At 33.4% G+C, this 19580-nt stretch overlaps 1 protein-coding gene across 3 annotated transcripts in view; it reads left to right on the top strand.

Moving 5' to 3' along the window:
• The window catches only part of LOC110806407 (Radical SAM superfamily protein), a 41177-nt gene extending 22521 nt beyond the window's left edge, over nt 1-18656 (top strand). For 2 of the 3 annotated variants that reach the window (XM_088223521.1, XM_088223523.1), the window contains 4 exons: nt 2493-2534; nt 10937-11108; nt 17584-17694; nt 18328-18656. In XM_088223521.1, coding sequence (XP_088079647.1) covers nt 2493-2534; nt 10937-11108; nt 17584-17694; nt 18328-18408 — 406 coding nt within the window. In that variant the 3' untranslated portion in view covers nt 18409-18656. The remainder of the gene's footprint in view (nt 1-2492; nt 2535-10936; nt 11109-17583; nt 17695-18327) is intronic. The other variant, XM_088223522.1, reaches the window with a different exon arrangement.
• Nucleotides 18657-19580: the final 924 nt, after the last annotated feature.

Below are 19580 nucleotides of genomic sequence, written 5' to 3'. Positions count from 1 at the left end.
TTACTTTATTTCCATTATATTTTTATTGTTACAAATGACTCATATATATATAAGAATTTCTACGTACAAATAAGGAAATTTTCTTTATAATAGGGATTCTAAATAATTACAATATAATGAGAGAAATTAATGGCTGAACTATATAGAAAAAATAATATGGTCATTTAGAAAACGAAATATTCGTGTCAACACTCCTCAAAGTTGGGGCAAAGATATCGTACATGCCCAACTTGCATATCATGTTCTAAAGAGTTTTGTTACAAAATCGTTTGATGAAGATATCTGTTATTTAATTGGTAGACGACGCATGATATAAACATAAGGAGCCATTAACCACTTTTTCTTTTATGAAGTGATGGTTAATCTCAATGTGTTTCGTTCGGTCATATTGAATTGGATTTTAGATAATACTAATAGCTGTTTTATTGTCACAAAACAAGACAATTATAAACTTTCTTCTTTAAACAGTTTTAATTCTTTCATTAGTTTTTGCACCCCGTAATAATTCACATGCCCCTTGGTCCATTACTCTATATTCTACTTCAACATTAAAATGGGTAATTACACTCTGCTTCTTGCTTTTCCATGTAATCAAGCTGCCTCCGACGAGTATGCAATAATCGGCGGTTGACCTTTTATCATCCAGATATTCAGTCTAATTAATATCTATAAATGTTTCTATCTTAAGGTGGTCATTTATAGAGAAAAGTAAACTTTCTCCTGGTGTAGATTTCAGATATCGTAGTATTCGAAAGACGACATATAAATGAGTGTCGAGAGGATCATGCATGTATTGACTCACTAGACTAACTGCATATGCTATATCTGATCTACTATGTGAGAGATAAATGAGTCTTCCAACTAATCTCTAATATCTTTTTATACCAACTGATGTATCACTACCTGCTTGTAATTTGTGATTACTTTCAATTGGGGATTTGGCTAGTAAGTTTAGGATATATTTTCTTGTAAAAATGAAGATTCATTTACTAGATCCGACAACCTCAATTCGCAGGAAAGTACTACAATTTTTCTAAATTATGAATTTTAAATTCTTGACCAAGAAATTCCTTTAATCGAAACATTTCCTTTGTATCATCTTCAGTCATCACAATATTATCTACATAAATAATGAGAAGAGTGATCATACCTTCACAATACTTAATGAACAGGATATAGTCAGTAGTTCTTTAATGATATCCGAAAGGAATCATCACTCTTTTGAACATTTCAAATCATGCTCTTGGAGACTGCTTCAATCCATAAAGGCTCTTTTTAATTCGCAAACTTTTTCTTGTATTTTTTCATCTTCAAATCTATGTGAAATTTTCATGTATACCTCAACCTCTAAGTTCCCGTTGAGGAAGATATTTTTTACATCAAATTGGTGTAAGTCTCAATCAAAATTAACTGTGCAGGATATTAATATTCTGATTTTGTTCATTTTTGTGACAGGTACAAAGGTTTCCTAGTAGTCAACTCAATAGTCCAAGTAAACCATTTAGCCGCTAGTTTAGTTTTGTATCTTTCAATCGATCTATCCGTTTTGTGTTTTACAGTGAATACCCATTTATAACTAATTATTTTCTTTCCTTGTGGGGTTGAAACAAGCTCTCATGTTTCATTTTTTTACCAACATTTTCATTTTTTCAATCATTGTTTCCTTTCATTTGGAATCTCTTAGAGTTTCTTTTCAATCCTATAGAATAGACAGAGAAAATAGATAAAATAAAAGCTCTATAGGATAGAGAGTCATAAGAAACAAAATTAGACATATGTTGTTTAGTGCAATTTCTAATTCATTTTCTACGAGCAATGAGTTTATCAGATAATTCACAAGCCAAAAACTCACCAGTATCTTCAGGAACTGAAGAAGATTCTTGACCTGGTATAGATTGCATGATGGTTTTTCCTATCTTGTCTCTCATCGAATACCTCTTCAAGTCTGTTTTATCCAGTTGTCCAATATTTTTTTCTTGACTAAGATTTTGTCATAAAATTCTCTCTCTGAATGTGACTATCAAGAGTTACTAAACTGGGTATTACCTCTTCCATTTCACTCTCCCCTTAAAGAGGTATTAGAGTAGAGCTGAAGTATGGTTCAGATTCCCTAAAAGTAACATCCATAGTCACAAAGTATTTTCTACATGGTGGATGATAACAGTTGTAATTCGTTTGAGTACGAGAATATTCAGCAAATACACACCTAAGATATTTAGGTTCCAATCTATTCACATTTCTAATACAAATAAAGCAAACACATCTAAACATTTTCGGAAAAACAGTATAAGAATTTGTACCTTACAAAATCTCTAGAAGACTTTTAAAATTAAGAACCTGCAAAGACACTCTATTAATAAAGTAGACGGCTGAGAGAATTGTATATTCCCAATAATTTTTAGGTAGATTTATGGTAAACATTAATAACCGAGGTATCTCCAGTATGTGTATGTTTTTTTTTTTCAACAAGCTTATTCTGTTCACTGGTGCAGGCACAGTTTGTCTGGTGAATTATCACATTGGACACCAAGTAGGTACAAAATCCACTATTCATATATTTTGTACCGTTATCTGTTCTTATAATCTTAATTTGAGTATTAAACTGTGTATATACCATTTTGTGAAATAACTGAATATGAAAACACATCACTTTTACCTTTCAACAGATAAATTCATGTTAATTGCGTGCAACAATTAATGAAAGTAACAAATCATCTATGATCAGATAAAGATGTATTCTGAGTAGGTTCTCAAACATAAGAGTAAATTGTCATAAAAAGGGTAGGACTTCTATGGTTGCTCACACGATATGAACTCTTTATATGTTTAGGTAACTCACATGCATCACAAAATAAGAGATGTATATAAGTTTTTTTAAATAACGTAGGTTATAATTTTTTTACAGCACAAAAGAAAGGATGTTTCAACTGTTGATACAACCGTAGGATTTTCCTATTGACATCTGCATCTCGAAAGTAGCTTGATGCTCAATTCCGCTTCGATTTCTATTCAAAACATATAAGTCATCTTGCAGTTTACTAGTGCTAATGGTTTTTCTTACTTGAAGATCCTGAAGGACACAACGGTTAGGAAAAAACTCAATTTTACAGTTAAAATCTTTAGTAAAGATAATAGATAAGAGATTGTCAGAAAAATTAGGCACATGAACGATTGAAGACAGTATAATGATCGAGTTCAATTAATGAAATCTGTTGTAGATACAGGAGTATATGATCCATCTGCTCACGAACATTTTCCCGTTGAGTATACGGCAAATAGGTTATGAAGTCTTTAGAAGAGCTTGTCATGTATCTATTAAGTTCAGAGTTTATAATCCAAATATCATAATTGGAAATAGTAGGGAGATGAGCAATACCTGAGTTGACTATTTTATACGTACTAATAGTTGATGAATGGTTACTCGTACTTGAAACAACTAATTTCTTCACTCCTGTCATTATTTAAAAAAATAACTGAAGACAGAGAAAGAACAATACTCAACTACTAATCTCAACAAGATAGAAAAGTCCCTTTGATTAGTATCAAGGATGTCAAAAATGTTGCAAATGAAAACAAGAGTTGAAGTGTGCACTGGAATGCAATAGCAGATCACAAAAACAGAGAGAGACCTTACTGAAATGGAATACAAGATTGCAAAAAAAGAGGAGGCCGAACAACAAAAGAAGACAAAAAAACCCGATGAATGGCCCTTTGCTGGAACAACAGAAAAATAACAATCTATAGGTTATGAAGCAAAAGCAGTATAGGAGAAGCAGAAGTTGATACCATAGAAGCTGAAAACCAAAACCGAAGCAACCCAGAGGAGTGGCCGAGGAAACCCAAGGAATCAGACGCCACATGCAAGGGAACACGGCGAAAGAACAGCGGCCGTGCGCAAACCAAAAGTTGCGCTGGGTGTGTGCGTCGTGTGCAAAGAAACTGGCAGGAAGCACCGTCAGACCGGGTCAGGTGTGCGCGAGCCAGAGAAGGAAGCAGCACACACCATTGCAAGCGGACGAATCGAAACGCAAACCAGAGGGTTGCGTGCGAGGGGCCGCGTGAATCGCTATAGGCGGGCGGAGCAAGCAAAGGGATGTGTGCAAAGGAGTAGACGATTTGGTACGCGAACCGTATGAGTCGGGAACGTGAACCAGAGAGCTACGCATGAAATGCTGCTTGAGCTGTTGCAGTCAGACGGAGCAAACAGGTCGGGTAGGGTGGAGATAGAGCCAGAGTAGGGCGGCCAGTCACCTGGTGAGTCTATCCCTCTGTTTGGGTGGTTGGTGAGAAGATTCTAGAGTTTTGAAAAAAAGCTTAAAAATAAAATCTTAAAATTCCCTTACTCTGTTCTGATACCATGTAGAAATTTGGGATAAATATTTTCTTTATTTTCACTATATTTTTGTTATTACAAATGCTCATATATATACAAGAATTCTTACGTGCAAATAAAGAAATTTTCTTTATAATAAAGATTATAATATTATGAGAGTATTAATGGCAGAACTATATAGTAAAAATAATGCGGTCATTTAGGAAATGAAATAGTTGTGTCAACATTAACAGATGCTGCCTATGCAAATCTAATAAGGAGACGTGCAACCACTTACTTTTGAGGTGTCCGACGACTTACAGCATTTAAACTACTATTTTTTGCTTGCTAGGATTAAATTGGGTGATGGCTGATAATGTGAGTAGAGAGTTGTGGGCTTGGATGAACATTTTTGAAAAGAAAAACATTTGTTCCTTATTTCACTAACTATTTTTTGTGTTGTGTAGAAAGAAAGAAATGCAAGAGATTTTGAGGGTATTGAAACTTATTTTACAAATATTAGAGATATATGAATTCACATTTTTGGTTCTATTTTGTTAAATCATGATATCAAAGATTGAGATGATTTTGGGTGCGTTATGGATCATTTGATTGATTTGTAATTATGTTTTGTACATGAGCAGTACTCATTTGATATCTTTGTACATAATAATATTTTTTTTATATTTAAAAAAAAAAAAAACTATCTCAAGCTATATTCAAAAAAATAAATTTTTATGCTTCTGTTTTGACTAAGGCTCACCATTTCTTTTAGGGTATGCCTTTATCTTCTCTATATGGGGATAGACCGTTGTCCTATCCTATATTTTGTTTGGTTTTTTTTTTTTTTTTTTTTTGTTGTTTGGAGGATCTCTTATCATCTAATATTAATGTGTACCTTTTAATCATATCTTTTCTAATAAAAAATTTTACATTTTTCTCCAACAAAAGAAATTTGTGAAGCATGTTTAGTTGCCAAAACTAAACTTGTGAGAAATTTTGGTTTTATTTCTATTTACTTTCCATATTTCTGGAATTAACATGTCCTATGGTCACGTGATGTCTATGAAGAAAACAAAAATAACAAAAAGGGCTTGCAAATGATGCTAAATGGGTCTGGTTTAAATTGCCTAAATATATTAGAATTATAACTTTTTTAAATATAAAACTATTGCACTATTTAGGAGATCATTATTATAGTTTTATTAACCATAAGATTTTATTATTCTTAGTATCTAGTTTTTCTATTTGCATTAGTAGTAAAATTAATATTTGAATTTCTTGGTCTGATCTTATCTAGGTAATATTAGTTAGGAAGCACTCTATATATCTTCTAGAATCTTACTTTTGAAACAAAGTTTAGTTATTCAATAAAATATTTTGAGTTTTTTTTTTTTGTTTTGGTTACTTGATGCTTAAGATTTTTTACATGTGGTAGTTAAGAAACACTAGGTATGACATTAAAATTTTTGCATTTAAATTCTTTTGTAGACAAATCACCCCTAATTTGTTCTATATTAGTTGGTATCAGATTTATAAGCGCATACACTATACACCCAAAACCCATATAAAAAATTACAAAAAAAATCACAGACACAAACAATTCTAAACAGCCACCAATCCATTCACTAGCCACCACCAAGTAGTGAGTGACACTATCCTACGACTAGCACCAAAGCTCCCCAGTCGAGAAATCCTTGAAGCCCTATTATGAAACTTCATCAGAAAACATGCCACTTGTTGTCGCAAGTTCTCCTAGTCGTTGACACTCTCAACCCTAACATTTCTCTTAGTCATGTCTCGCATTGATGTCGAACTTGCAACCTCCACCTCTAGTCAAGTCAATTACTAGAAGCCCACCATCATTTTGATGACTGGAAGCCAACGCGTGAGACTCATGCTTTGGCGTGTGAGACTCGTACTTGGAGATTGCAACATCATGTTTTGCTTGACTTTTTATTAACTGGGTTTGTCCAAAACAGTCCACCTAGACCCATTCAACCTTTTCCACTAGTTTTTAGCAATCCAAGCGGTTCCAAGGAAACTTTTTGACTATCTTTTTATTTTGCAATCATCTTCACCAAAGTTGCACTCATATTAGGGGAAAAGTTTTAAACATGTGGGATACTAAGGAAAAGAACAAGTTGTCATTCTCAAATGACTGAATTGACAAAGCCTTTATTGGTTGTAGCTAAGCACAATCAAATAGTTAAAGTGAAGGAAAATTGAAAGCATTCTCCAATTTTTGAATCCTTTGTTCGTGTGGATAAAGGTAAAAGCTGGTCATTCATGAAGATTCTTGCAAGAATTTTGTTTCAATCTCTACACTTGAATGACTCAATCTTTCTATGCAATCATATATGTGACTAGATAAACTAGCTTCGATAGATAATGTGAGTATTTTGATAATTCAATAAGGTCTTGTTTCTATTTTTTGTGGAATCTATAGTAATTTAATCTTGTATGATGTAGTTCCAATAATATTCACACATATTCTTCGAGGTCAACTTAGTTTAATGATTGACATGATTCAATATTACAATACCTCCAGTAGTTATCATTTTGTACTTAGTATAAAGGATGTAGTTTAGGACTTATGACCATAGAAGATATGTATAAAAAGTAGAAACTTGTTAAAGTTCATGAACAAGAAGAATTGTCTTGTCTTCCTCAGAGTATTTATTTTACAAATTACTTGAGGCCTTTCACTATCTAAACAGACTTTTACTAAAGTTTAGTGAAGGAAGAACCTAATCTAATAATTGGGTCTAGCAATGAAGTTGAAACATAAATTTGTCAATATGTTGATCCCATCCTCCCACCAGGATTTTCACATCTTAAACAATTTTGTGTTTCTGTTAGTTTTAACATTGAAGTTAGTAGCCAAAGCAAAGTTTATCAAATTTTCATGGAAAGCTCAAACATTAAAGATTTTACATAATTTTCCACTTTAAGACTCGTGGTTGAGTTTCTCCAACTAGAGGAGAATGGTATAGAATGAGTCAAGTTTAAATTTTTTGAGTAGATTGGAAATTACAATTCTCTTAAATATAAAATTATTACAATATTTAGAAATACGTTATTGTAGTTTTAGTAGTTTTTTAGTTGTTTTTTTGGTGGAATGGAAGGTGAGGGTGTTTTGTCTACTAAAGATTTGGCTCGCATAGAATTTTTGAAATTGAATTAACAAGCAGACTGCAAATGGAGGAGATTTCTTAGAGATAGAAATCAAGAGCCAGGCGGATTAAGGAAGTAGACAGAAATACCAAATTCTACTATAGTATGGCATATTATCGTAGGATGACTAACTATATGGAAGATATATGAAAAGTTGGTGAAGGGTAACAAGAGTTCAAGACATGGAGTTAGAGATTTTTTATATAACTTATACCACAAGGAGTTTAGTTGGAGGCCTAAGCTGGATGGTCTCAATTTTAATTCCTTGGATGAGATGAATCTCGTATCACTTAAAAAAGAGTTCATTGAAGAGGAAATCTTTGAAGAGTTAATACATTATAGAAAGAATAGAGCTCCTGATGCCGATGGTTCTAACATGGGTTTTCTGCAAAAATTTTGGTATGTGATGGAAGAGGATATTGTAGAGTTATTTAAGGAACTGCATGAGGCGGGGTTTTCTATGAAATCCTTAAATTATTCTTTTTTTATACTAATTGTTAAGGTGGAGGGGGTGGTTAACATTAAGAACTTCTGTCCTATTAGCCTCTTGAGAGTGTTTACAACCTCATTAAGAAGGTGTTACCTAGAAGAATGGTAAAGGTGATGGATAAAATGGTTGGTGAATGTCAAAATACTTTTGTTGAAGAAAGGCAAATTCTGGATGCAGTTCCAATGACCAACGAAGTGGTGGATGATCTACTAATTTCAGAATCAGAGAATCGATCCTATGCAAACTTGATATAGAAAAAGTTTATGATTATGTTAATTAGGGATTCATTGAATATATGCTGAAGAGATTAGCTTTGGAGATAAATGGTGTAAATTGATCAACTCCTGCATTACCATAACATCTCTTGTGGTCCTAGAGAACAGGGGTCCATCTTCTTTTTTTAAGATATATAGAGGTCTTAGATAAAGGGATTCATGTTCTTTTTTACTATTTATTGTTGTCATGGAAGTCTTGAATAAATTGTTGTTAAAGAATAGAGATATAGGTTTGTTCAGAGGACTAAATGTGGGAGAAGAAGAGCAACTAGAGGTAACACATTTATTTTTTTGCAGACGACATCTTAGTGTTTTATGAACCGGATGAAGATGCATTACTCAATCTCAGATGTCTTACCTAGCTAAGTTTGAATTGGTGAGGTTGGAAGATGGGAGTAATGCTACTAGCTTGGCAAGAATCTCTAGATGCAAAAGAGTTGAGTTGTCGATTAAGTACCTAAGGATGCTTTTGAAAGCAAACTACAAAGAAATGAGAACGTGGGCCTCTATTGTGGCAAGATTTGTAAGGATACTAGCGGGATGAAAGAGAAATTTATTGTCCAAAGGTGGCCGACTTGCTCTCATTAAAAGCATGCTGACTAATCTTCTCATTTATTATATGTCCCTTGTGACTATCCCAATAAGTGTTGTCAAGAAATTGGAATCAATCCTGTATATATTCTTTCGAAGCGACTTTAAGAGGAGAAAAAAAATATAATTTGGTGGCATGGGATGAGGTCAAAAGACCATTGCATCAGGTTGGTTTGGGTTTGAGATCTGTTTGTGGAGAATTAGACGCTACAGGATAAGTGGATATAACGGTTCATGAAAGAAAACAACATTCTACGGAGGAGGGTGATAGAGGCAAAGTTTGGTACTGTCGATAGAGGATGGTATTCAAGAGTCTTGACAAGACTGCATAGGAAAGCGGTGGAAAAAGAAATAAACATGGAAAGGGTAAAATTCAAGAATACATTAGATGGAAGGTTGAGCGAGTGTACGAGGATCATTTTGTTAGAGAAGAGATGTTTCGTTTTTCTAAGAGTGGTGGGGGTAGGCATTGGGAACCTTTACTATAAAAACTTATCTATGGCGGTTTCTTAAAACCTAGTTCCCTATGGTACAAGGTGATTAAAAGTTTGGTTTGCAACAGAACCGACTCCAAAGTCAATGCTTTGATCACATGCAGGAGCCCCTAGAGAGCTATTTCCAGCCTTTTTGTTTTACTTTCTTAGGCTTGCTCAATTTTAAGATGGGTGATGGCTCTCATTTTCTATTTTAAGAGGCTTCATGATTGAAAATATTCCACTGCCTCTCAGTCCCATGCCTATATAATGTGTTTCGGATCCATAATACTCCTGTCCCCTCTTTCTTGGAAAACTCCATTGCTTCACTTTCTCTGAATGTATCTTTTCTAAGAAACCCTAGTGATCATGAAAGCTGATTATAAGATTTTTTCTGTTCAGCTCTTCAACTTTGTCATCTTTTATGGATCTTGGTTGCAGAGTTTGGTTTTTGGATTCTTTGAGCATTTTTACGCGTGAGTCCCTTTTTGTCTTTTGACCCATGATCCTTTTATCCAAAATGATGTTTTTGAGAAATATTTTTTGGAAGGTTTCTGGTCTATTTAAGGACAAAGATTTTGTTTGTACTGCTGTTTTTAGTAGGCTGGATATTAATAATTTGCTTTAAGCTCACAGAAAGAATCATAGTTTATCTCTAGGGATATCTCTATCTTGCTACAAAAGTGCCGAGACTCAGTTACTTCTTTTTTGCCTTGTGATTTTGCCTAGAAATTCTGGTTCGAAGTATTTGATATTTTCGGTGTATCTTGCGTTTCTCCTTGCCGTCTTGAGGGGTTTCTTTTGTATGCTCTCATTGGTTTTGGTAAGAGGAAGGAGATTAAGGTTCTAAAGTGCAGGGCTCTCTTTACTAGGATGTGCCTGATTTGGTTAGAGAGAAATATTAGAACCTTTAGGGATCAATTCTCCTTTTTTTATTTATTAGGAATAAGTTGTTTGTGGTAGACTCTCTTTGGGTTAATGTGAATGAGCACTTTAAAGATTATCCTTTGGCTATTTTATACAAGAATTGGCTAGCTATCCTTTTCTTCTGAATGGTGGTTTTTCTCCTTTGTTTTCATTCTTTGGTTTTTGGGAAGATATCTCTTTGGTTTTTGGGAGGATATCTCTGTTTCTCATACTCATTTTTCTTTATTTAATATTTTTTCTATCAAAAAAAGAAGAAAAGAAAAAGAAGCTACCACCTATATAAAGTATGCAGAGACAATTTTAAATTGAGAATTCTCGTTCATATTTTATTCCTTTGTTTATCTCCTTTTTGTTCTTTCTATGATTTGTTGTTTCATCTAGCCTAGCTTTTTTGTCTATTCTTTCTGTACCTTGTCATCTTAAGTCCTAATTTCTTTGTCTCTCTATATTCTTCTATTTTCTTGCGTAATTTTCTCTAATTCTCAATATTGTAAGATAAGTTGGTTTCAAGACAGACTTATCGCACATTACTAATTGAAGAAAGAAATCATTTTGGTCCATTGTCGATGTATCGATATACCATGCCATACTGATTTTGATTTGCAAATTTCTATGGTGGATTGCATCTTATATCCTGCATTTCTACTTGTCAATGCTAGTCGTGATTTTGATATGTAGTTTGGCAATACAGGTATGAACAGAGCTTATCAGTTCTAAAACATGCAAAAATCAGCAAGCAGGGAATGATAACGAAATCTTCCATAATGTTGGGCCTTGGAGAATCTGATGATGAGCTGAAGGAAGCAATGGCTGAGTTAAGAGCCATAGATGTTGATATTCTCACACTTGGTCAGTATTTACAGGTAAGTCAATGTAAAGCAGTTTGCATGCAATATCATGAAGCACGAACCAAGGAGAGCATGACATAATTTTTATTGGAATACTTAAGTGTCCCTGCAACATCTCATTTCCCACAGCAGTAGTCCACTTAGAAAGATCTTGATATTTATTTGCTTGAAAAGCAGAGAGATGCTTGTAAAAGAAACAGAGAAAGATATAACTAGCAGACACAAGAATTTAGAGAATAAGAAACTGTTATTGATTAGACTCTTAATGAAACTAACTAGATGTGCTATTTACTTTCAGTTAAGTTATGAATATTGCATAAAAATTATAATATTATCTCAAAAGAAAACAACTAATCTGATCTGGAAACTCAAGATTGGCAGAACTGAAAAACTGAAAAAATTGCGCGGCTTATCTCAGAAAATCAGGTAGCTAAATAAAATTAAGTCAGCCTGTGACTAAATTAAATCTCAATATCCACCAAACCTGAAGAAAAAACAAAAATCAGCAAGGGGTTCTACTCCCAAAATGGACCAAAACTTCTTAGAGTTTTTCTTATGGTAGTGGTATTGTCAACATTTAACTGGCTGCATATCAGTTTTGAAATGTTGCAACTCTGTTTGACCCAAAACCAGTGCTGTAATAAAATGTGACGCGTCTCTATGTGCTTTGATCTTCCTTGTTGGACTGGATTTTTATTAGTGCAGTTGCAGATTATTTATCACATGAAAATCACAGTAGCTTCAACTTGCTTTTCTTCAAATTTTCTTAAGGTTCTTCTCAGCCAAACCGTGTGCTATTCTATAGTTCTCGCAGGTATATAATATGCTTTTTATACATGAAAAGGCATTGCTTGCTTTGAGACCATGAAATAGCTTCAAAACCAAGGCTGCAAAGAGATCCTGTTGTCTTCTTTCCTATCACTTGCAAAAGTAGACCAAACACTCTTTATAAAAGGAAAAAGATTGCTTGATTCTCCCTTCAGATACCTATATGTAAATTTGTTGGGCCTTGAGCTTATCTTATGATGCTTTTGGTTTCTCTCAAATGGTGTTTGCTTGGACTGTGTATAAACCTGGAAATTAAACTCCCAGCAAACAAAATAACAGATCATCTTGTGCGAAATGAGATAAATCAAACCTGCCACCAACTTTCCTAAATTTTTTCATCAATATTATAAACCTCATCATTGATGCAAGAAAAATTAAGGATTATTTAGATTTAGGGATAAAAACTTAGACATCACATGGAGGAAGTTTTGGGCATCACAGTTAACAGTTTTAAACATCACATTTAAGGGTTTGATTGCATTATATAACAAAAAAAAATTTAAAAAATCTCTAAGTATTTCTATGTAATAAATTCTGCATCGATTGAAAAAATAAAATTTTAAAATTACTAATATTATAATAATAAACTCTTAAATAGTACAATAATTTTATATATAGAATTATAATTTTTAACATATTTAGGTGATTTATATGTAACTCATTCTACATCATTCTCCCCTAATGTAAAACCTGGATACTCCAGATTTGGTAAACTTTGTGCTTAGTTATTCTGATCAATACAAAAAAAATAACACAAACACAATTGTTTAGGAATGTAACATGATGGTGTATAAACTTAACATATTGACCAATTAGTCTATTATCAAGTTTCTTCTTGCAGGAAACTTCCATAGGGCTTTCTTTATGGGAAAGATCATTGATTAGGAACTCATGGTGGCTCTTCTTTCTTCTCCACTTTAGGGTTTTCTAAAATGTGCCTTATTACAGACAAAAGTGAAGTGTTTACTTTTCACCATCAGCTGAATCGTTGTCCTCATAGGATATATCACCATCTCCTCTTTTTGTTTTATTCCAACATGCAAGTCCTTCCTTTTGGGGCATTTTAACCCATGTGTCTATGTTGATTTTTGAAGAAAAAATCATTTTTATTTCTTACCTTTTAAATTGTTATACCTGATATATTTATAAAATTCTTAATTTCCTAATTAGAAAATAACTATTTTATTAAAATCCTAATACATAAAATTCCTATTCTAATAGAATTCTAATTATATAATATCAATTAATTAAATAATAAACTAAAATAATAAAATATTATATTCAACACCCCTCAAGTTGGTGCATGAATATGACACATACCCAACTTGTAGACCAAGTTGCAAAGTGGAACCAGATCTTTTAGGCAGCAACTTGGCTCGATTCGGTTCAAAAAAGGGTTTGGGTTCAGCTTAAAAAATTATTCGAAATTGGCTCGAAATAGGCTCAGACTCGGCTAAAAAATGGCTCAAACTCGGCTTAAAACGGCTTGAGCTCTTAGTTCAAAACGGTTTGGCTCTGCTCAAAAACAGATCGACCCGGCTCAAAACGGCTTAACTTGGCTCTAAATGGCTCGACTCGGCTCTAAACAGTTCAGCCTAGCTCTAAACGGTTCGGGCTTAGTTCTATAACGGCTCAGCCTCGGCTCTAAATGGCTCGGGCTCCACCAGAGTACCTCACAAGCTTTCACGCGCTGCCATGAGTCGACGAATGCCCAATCATCAGACAACCATGCGTCGCCAGACATTCTGTTGTCGGAACTCCACGCACCGCCACTCTTGCAGTCGCCGGCCACCACATGCCGCTGAAATATCGCTAGGAATCAGCACAAAAGGTTGCGCCTGCTCAGATCTGGCACAGATCTGATGAAATCACACCGGAAAACGTCAACTCCTCTTTTCCGGACAGACCCAATGCGCTGACGCTCTGATCTGGCCGTTGCGCGCCGATCTTCCTCTCCGACGCGCGCAGAGCTGGTCACACCACTCTGCCTTCTTCTCCGGCCGTGCGCAGCTCCCTCCCTCTCTGAACAGACCAGATCTGACACCTGCACGCACCGATCTTCCACCCTGCCGTGCGCAGAGCTGTCTTCCTCCGCCTGGTTGCGCGGGAGGAGCTGGCTTGTTACCCAACCAGATCTGGAACGGAGGCGCAACGATCTGGTGGAAGGCAGAACCGAAGCAAGCTGATTGGCTGCTTCCTCTCTTCCTTTGATCTAGCTCTCTTCCTCTGATCTAACTTTCTTCCTCTTAGCTTATTTTTGGTATTTTAGGGTTTAAAATAATTCTGAAATTAAAATTCTAAAATATATTTATTAGGCTCTGATATCATATAGATTTTTAGAGAAAAAATAATTTTATTTCCCACTATTTAGATTGTTACAGCTGAGGTATTTATAAAATTATTAATCTATTAATTAAAAAATAATTATTTTATTAGAATTCTAATTATATGAAATTCTTATTTTAATAGAATTCTAACTATATAATATTAATTAATTAAATAATAAATTAAAATAATAAAATATCATATTCAACAGCATAATATGTCCACACATGAAACAAACAGTTCCATTAACTTTGGAAAGAGTCTTGAAAATTGATTCAAATCTATTCTTCAGCCTATATTTCAATTCAAAGGTTTCATTAGAAGTTGATTCCAGGAATTTTGGCGTTTCTTCAAGCTGGATATTTCAAATATTTTTTTATATTTACTTAGTACTTTCATGTCATGGTCCATAGCGCTGGACTTGGTCATGGGGTCTAGTGCAAAATCCTGAAGAAAATGAGTTGCTTCCTTCCCATTTTTCCAGCCTTGACGGCCTATAATAGGCTCGTCTAAGAGAATCTCTAATCTTTTAGAGAGAAAATATTTGGATTAATAGTTGATTTTATTTATGATAACAGGTATATCTGTAGAGAATCTAATTGAATTAGGTCCAAATTATAATTCAAAGAATCATAATCCTAGTTTTATTTCAATTCTTAATCTAAGTTTAGTTATATCAGAATCATAGTTCAAGTTGTATTGCGATTTTTTAAGCTAAATCTAAATTTAAATATGTAATAAAAAATCCTTAAATAATTTTACTCTTATTAGTTTCTCAAAGAAACAACTTCGTACCTAACTATAGACTCAAATCTCACTGCTTCACGGATGCCAAACTCTCCTCTCTTTTTTCTTTACTGTAACAGTTTGGTTAGGTTTCAGAAGGTTACCAAATCAATTTCTTTTTTTTTTCAATTCTTAATACTACCTTAAATTGAGATGCTACCTGACTATCATCTTGTATCGACTGACTCTGAATCTTTAACTCTTCAACCTTTTGTGTATAATTAGTTATACTCCACTATAGGGTAGGACTGAACTTTAAAATCCGGGGTTCCCTCTGCCCCTTTTTTTTTTCATTTTTGAAAAAAGAAGCCCTGCTCCTTAAGGGGCCCCTCTTTGAGCTAAAAAGAAAAGGACACGGAAGACGTAGTCAATTAAAGCGACTGTCTGGCTTACTTCTGGCTTAGTAACAGTCGTCCTCTATCTGGTTCCTTGCTTAAAGAAAAGACCAGCTTCAGTTATTTCATTGCCTTACGAAAAGCATTTCGAAATGGAATAGAATTCTCTCTTCTTTTTTTGGGACATGTTATTTCGAAAAAGAATTAGTTACTGGCATGTTGTCTGACTTAAAGTGTAAGCTTGATCATGAAACTTGTTAAAGTAGTTGGGAGGTAAATATTTTTAACAAAGAGCAACTCTAATCTCATCTCATTTTTCAATAGCCGGTTTTCTCCTTTTTAGGTTTTTATCAGTACTGTACCACCATCTTTTAGTAAGTTGAACCATTTTCATCTTAGCAAATCTGACCTTTCATGCATCTGACATGTCATACCGCTTAAAGTATTTTTTATTGAATTAAGCCAATTGAAGAAGAAATCAGAATCATTTTTTTCATCAAAATCAGAAGTTTCAACTCATACCTTTATAGTAATATCTCCAGTGTTATCTTCTACGTGCCTTCTATCACCCACAATGGTTTATGCAACTTATATAATGGAATGGTGAAGTTACCTGTACAGTGCACAAGCATCTTAATTCTTCCGAAATTACGATTGATTATATTGGCATTGTTTCAAATCCGGTATTAGTGTCTACTTCATGTGCATCTTGCCTAGAATATAGTTCAGCATTAGTGACTATTATTGAAGCTGGCATCTGCAGTATAGATGGAAGAACATAATAACTTATTTTTTCTTCAACCAATGTTGAACTGGTCTGATTGAGGCAGAAGAAGTCAAGATCTGGTCAAATTCGAATAGCAGAGGAGTTGATATTGGTTAGATTGAGTGACTTCTACCTGCAGCGGGTTAGCGTGTAGCTTAGGCACTAGCTTCCATTTACTGGACAATTTTGGGGTTCCAGCAACAGACTGGGCTTGAAATGGTGGTTGCAGATCATGTAGCAGTGTGAGACCAATTGCAGGGAAGGCCGAGGTCAAGTGAGGCAGTTCTTTTCTGGTGAGTGGAGAGTTTTTTGGTTGATTTTTGCAGTGAGACATCATATTCAAGCTGGTCGAAAGATTCTGGTGGCTTCAAGGATGGCTATGTGGATCACCTCAAATTGGAAGTCATGATCTAAGATGGCAGTTGGTTTGAGTTTTTCATAAGTGCAAGTTTTTCTTTAGTGCATGGGGTTTTCCATGTTTAAATTTAAATTAGGTATTTTCATTATTCTTCATTAACCTGTACTCCATGTTTATAGGACTAAAGATAGAGTCAAGTTAATTCAATTATGCACAAAAATGCATAAATTACTACTAACTTCTATACGTTGAATAACCAGAGTAGGAATTGAATGAAAATAAATTTTTTTTGAATCAAATGCGACGTTATTGTGTCTTCCTGAGCTATAAATATTTCTCTTCAATTCAACCTTTGACTAAAAGGCATGCGTTAAGGAAGTCTTGTTGGCTCTACTCAGACGTTGCTCATACAGTTGAAGGGAACCCATTAGCTTTAGTTGTCGGTTAGAAAATCATGTAACTAAATAAATACTAGAGCAGCCCATAACTTTATTAGAATTTAACAATATTATGGCCTAAGGATCCAATTAGTTTCCATGCGTAAATATCTCAAATACTATGGTGACAGTGCAATGAGAAAGATCTTGGTATATATTTATCGTTTAACATTTCAGAGTCTTGTTAATGGCATTGGATGATGGGTTCATAGTGTAAAAAACGGTATTGAAGAATAATAATGATAGTGGACTCAGTAGGTAAATAGATTGGTGTTTAGTTGATAGGTTGGTTACTCTTGCAAGGTCAAATAGAGAGAAGTTCTTAATGGCTCATTTGTGAATTAATTTGTGAGTAATAATCTAATGTTAGCTAGTAATTGTGGATAATAGGCCCGTTGTACTACAAAATGAAACCCAAGGCATGAAGTTTGACATGATAACTTTGGTGATCAAAGTGCTGAACTTCTTTTATGTTTGATTAGTGGGCATTCATCTGCCATTGTTCTCTACAGTCATCTTGAAATTTCCAGAAATGGTTGAAACTTTCTGTTGCTCAACCATTCATCTGGTTTCACTATCCATGTTATAACTAATGCCTCTAGTTTACTTTTTGCAAACTTTGATTATCAATTCATTGATGATTATGTTTCTGCAGCCAACTCCATTGCATTTGACTGTCAAAGAGTATGTTACCCCGGAGAAGTTTGCTTTCTGGAAGGAGTACGGGGAATCTATAGGATTCCTATATGTAGCGAGTGGTCCCCTGGTAAGCTTTTCGTAACTACTCATACTGCCAATCCAACTACTCATAGTGCTAATCATGTAAGATGTAGGAACTGGTAAAATGGAATGGAGGAGAAAAACTAGTGCTTTCTTTTACTCTATAGAGAACTAGCATAGACATAACTAAACATTACAAAAAGATTAAAAATATATATATTAACCAACTTAGGCTTCATAATCAAGTTTGCTACTATTAGATTCTGCTGATTTAAAAAATTTTAAGTTCATGGATGAAAATAATACAGTATACAAAAGGTTGGGAAGATAATAACACCCCAATTCTATTTTCAATTCAAGTGATTTCTGATTCTTATCTAAAAAAAGTAGGAATCCTAATTTACAAGGAATTCAAGGTTGGAGGAATCAGTTCAATGGGGAACCAAACAAGAAACCCGCTCTTTTCTCTCAAGCACTGCCTTGTGCGACTTTTCGACTAGTTAAAAAAAAAAAGAAAACGAAAGCAATATGAATTGAACCAAACATACAAAATGATAATGATGAGATGTAGTTTCAGTTGAAACTCCCTTCTTGATTCTTAAATTGATATGAAGTAAATTGGTAATAATGCTAAGAGAATCTATTACTCATTTTCCTCAAACTTTATTGAATTTTGCAGGTTCGATCCTCATATAGGGCGGGGGAGCTCTTTGTTCAGACAATGGTGAAAGAAAAAGCTAACAGCATTGCAACGCTATAGTAGCAACTTTCATTCGCCGGTTTAGAGCAGTCATGTTTGTTGTGTGAAGGCAGGTGTAACTTATTATCGCCAATATTCATATCGTGCCTGCAGCAATGCATTTTTGGTTCTCACTCTCATCAAAAAAATTTCCAATGTAACAGGCAAATTTCAGGATTTTAAGGTTCCAAGTCTTGCTCCTCTTATTTTGTATTTGCTTATGATTCTTGTTATTAATATCCATTGTATGTGGGTATGTCTAACCTTAACACGATTTAGTATAATTTTTTTAGTGCATAAGTAAATTAATTTAAATTATAAATCTTAAAAAATATTTTTGGAAAAAAAGATTTTACACATGCAAATATCTAATAGATACATAAATAAAATAATTAATAATGATACATATTGCATTCTAATTTTTTTGAAAAATAATTTTCTATGGTTTTATATGGAAATAAATTAATTAACACCTTACATTTTAGGATATGTTGTTGAAAATAATGACTTTCAGCGTATGATGAAATCTAAACTTTATAAAAATTTAAATTTTAAACTAAAATCTAAACTTGTTTTCAAAAAAACTTTCTAAACTTTAAAAATATAAATTAAGGAATCTAATTCTAAATTATAAAAGCAAGTAAACATCAGATACTCAAATTTTATAAAAATTATGTTGCCTTTTTGTAAGAAGTAAAATTTAAAAAATTTAAATATATAAGTGAATTAATTCAAATCACAAATTTTAGAAGTCTTTGAATATAAAAGAAGTTTAAATACATGTGTTAGTTTAAAAATCATGTTGCAACCATTTTTAAGAAATAAATTTAAAAAAATGTTAATATATAACGAGATTAAATCATAAATTTTAGAAGTTTTTGAAAGTAAAAGAAGTTTAGTCACATGTTTTAATTGATTTTTTTTATGTAAAAATTTAAGAACTTTAATATAAATAAATTAATTTAAAAACAAATTAAATCTTAAAGTAAACAATTCTAACCATTCATAGTTGTGGATGCTAGTTATGACACAATGGATTGCCTTATATGATTTCTAAACGAATTAGGAAATCGATTAAATAAAATAAAAGAAACTTTAAAAACCAATCGTTGTCAATATTATATATTTGAATAGTTTAAAAATCTATCTAATAAAAAAAAAAACTAAATTAAATTAGGAGTTATCATTTTTGG

Source organism: Carica papaya, chromosome 6 (genome assembly GCF_054855325.1).
Source record: "Carica papaya isolate Zhongbai chromosome 6, ASM5485532v1, whole genome shotgun sequence".
Lineage (NCBI taxonomy): Eukaryota > Viridiplantae > Streptophyta > Magnoliopsida > Brassicales > Caricaceae > Carica > Carica papaya.
Note: the sequence above shows the minus strand (reverse complement) of the source record. Positions and strands in the feature narration are given on the sequence as shown.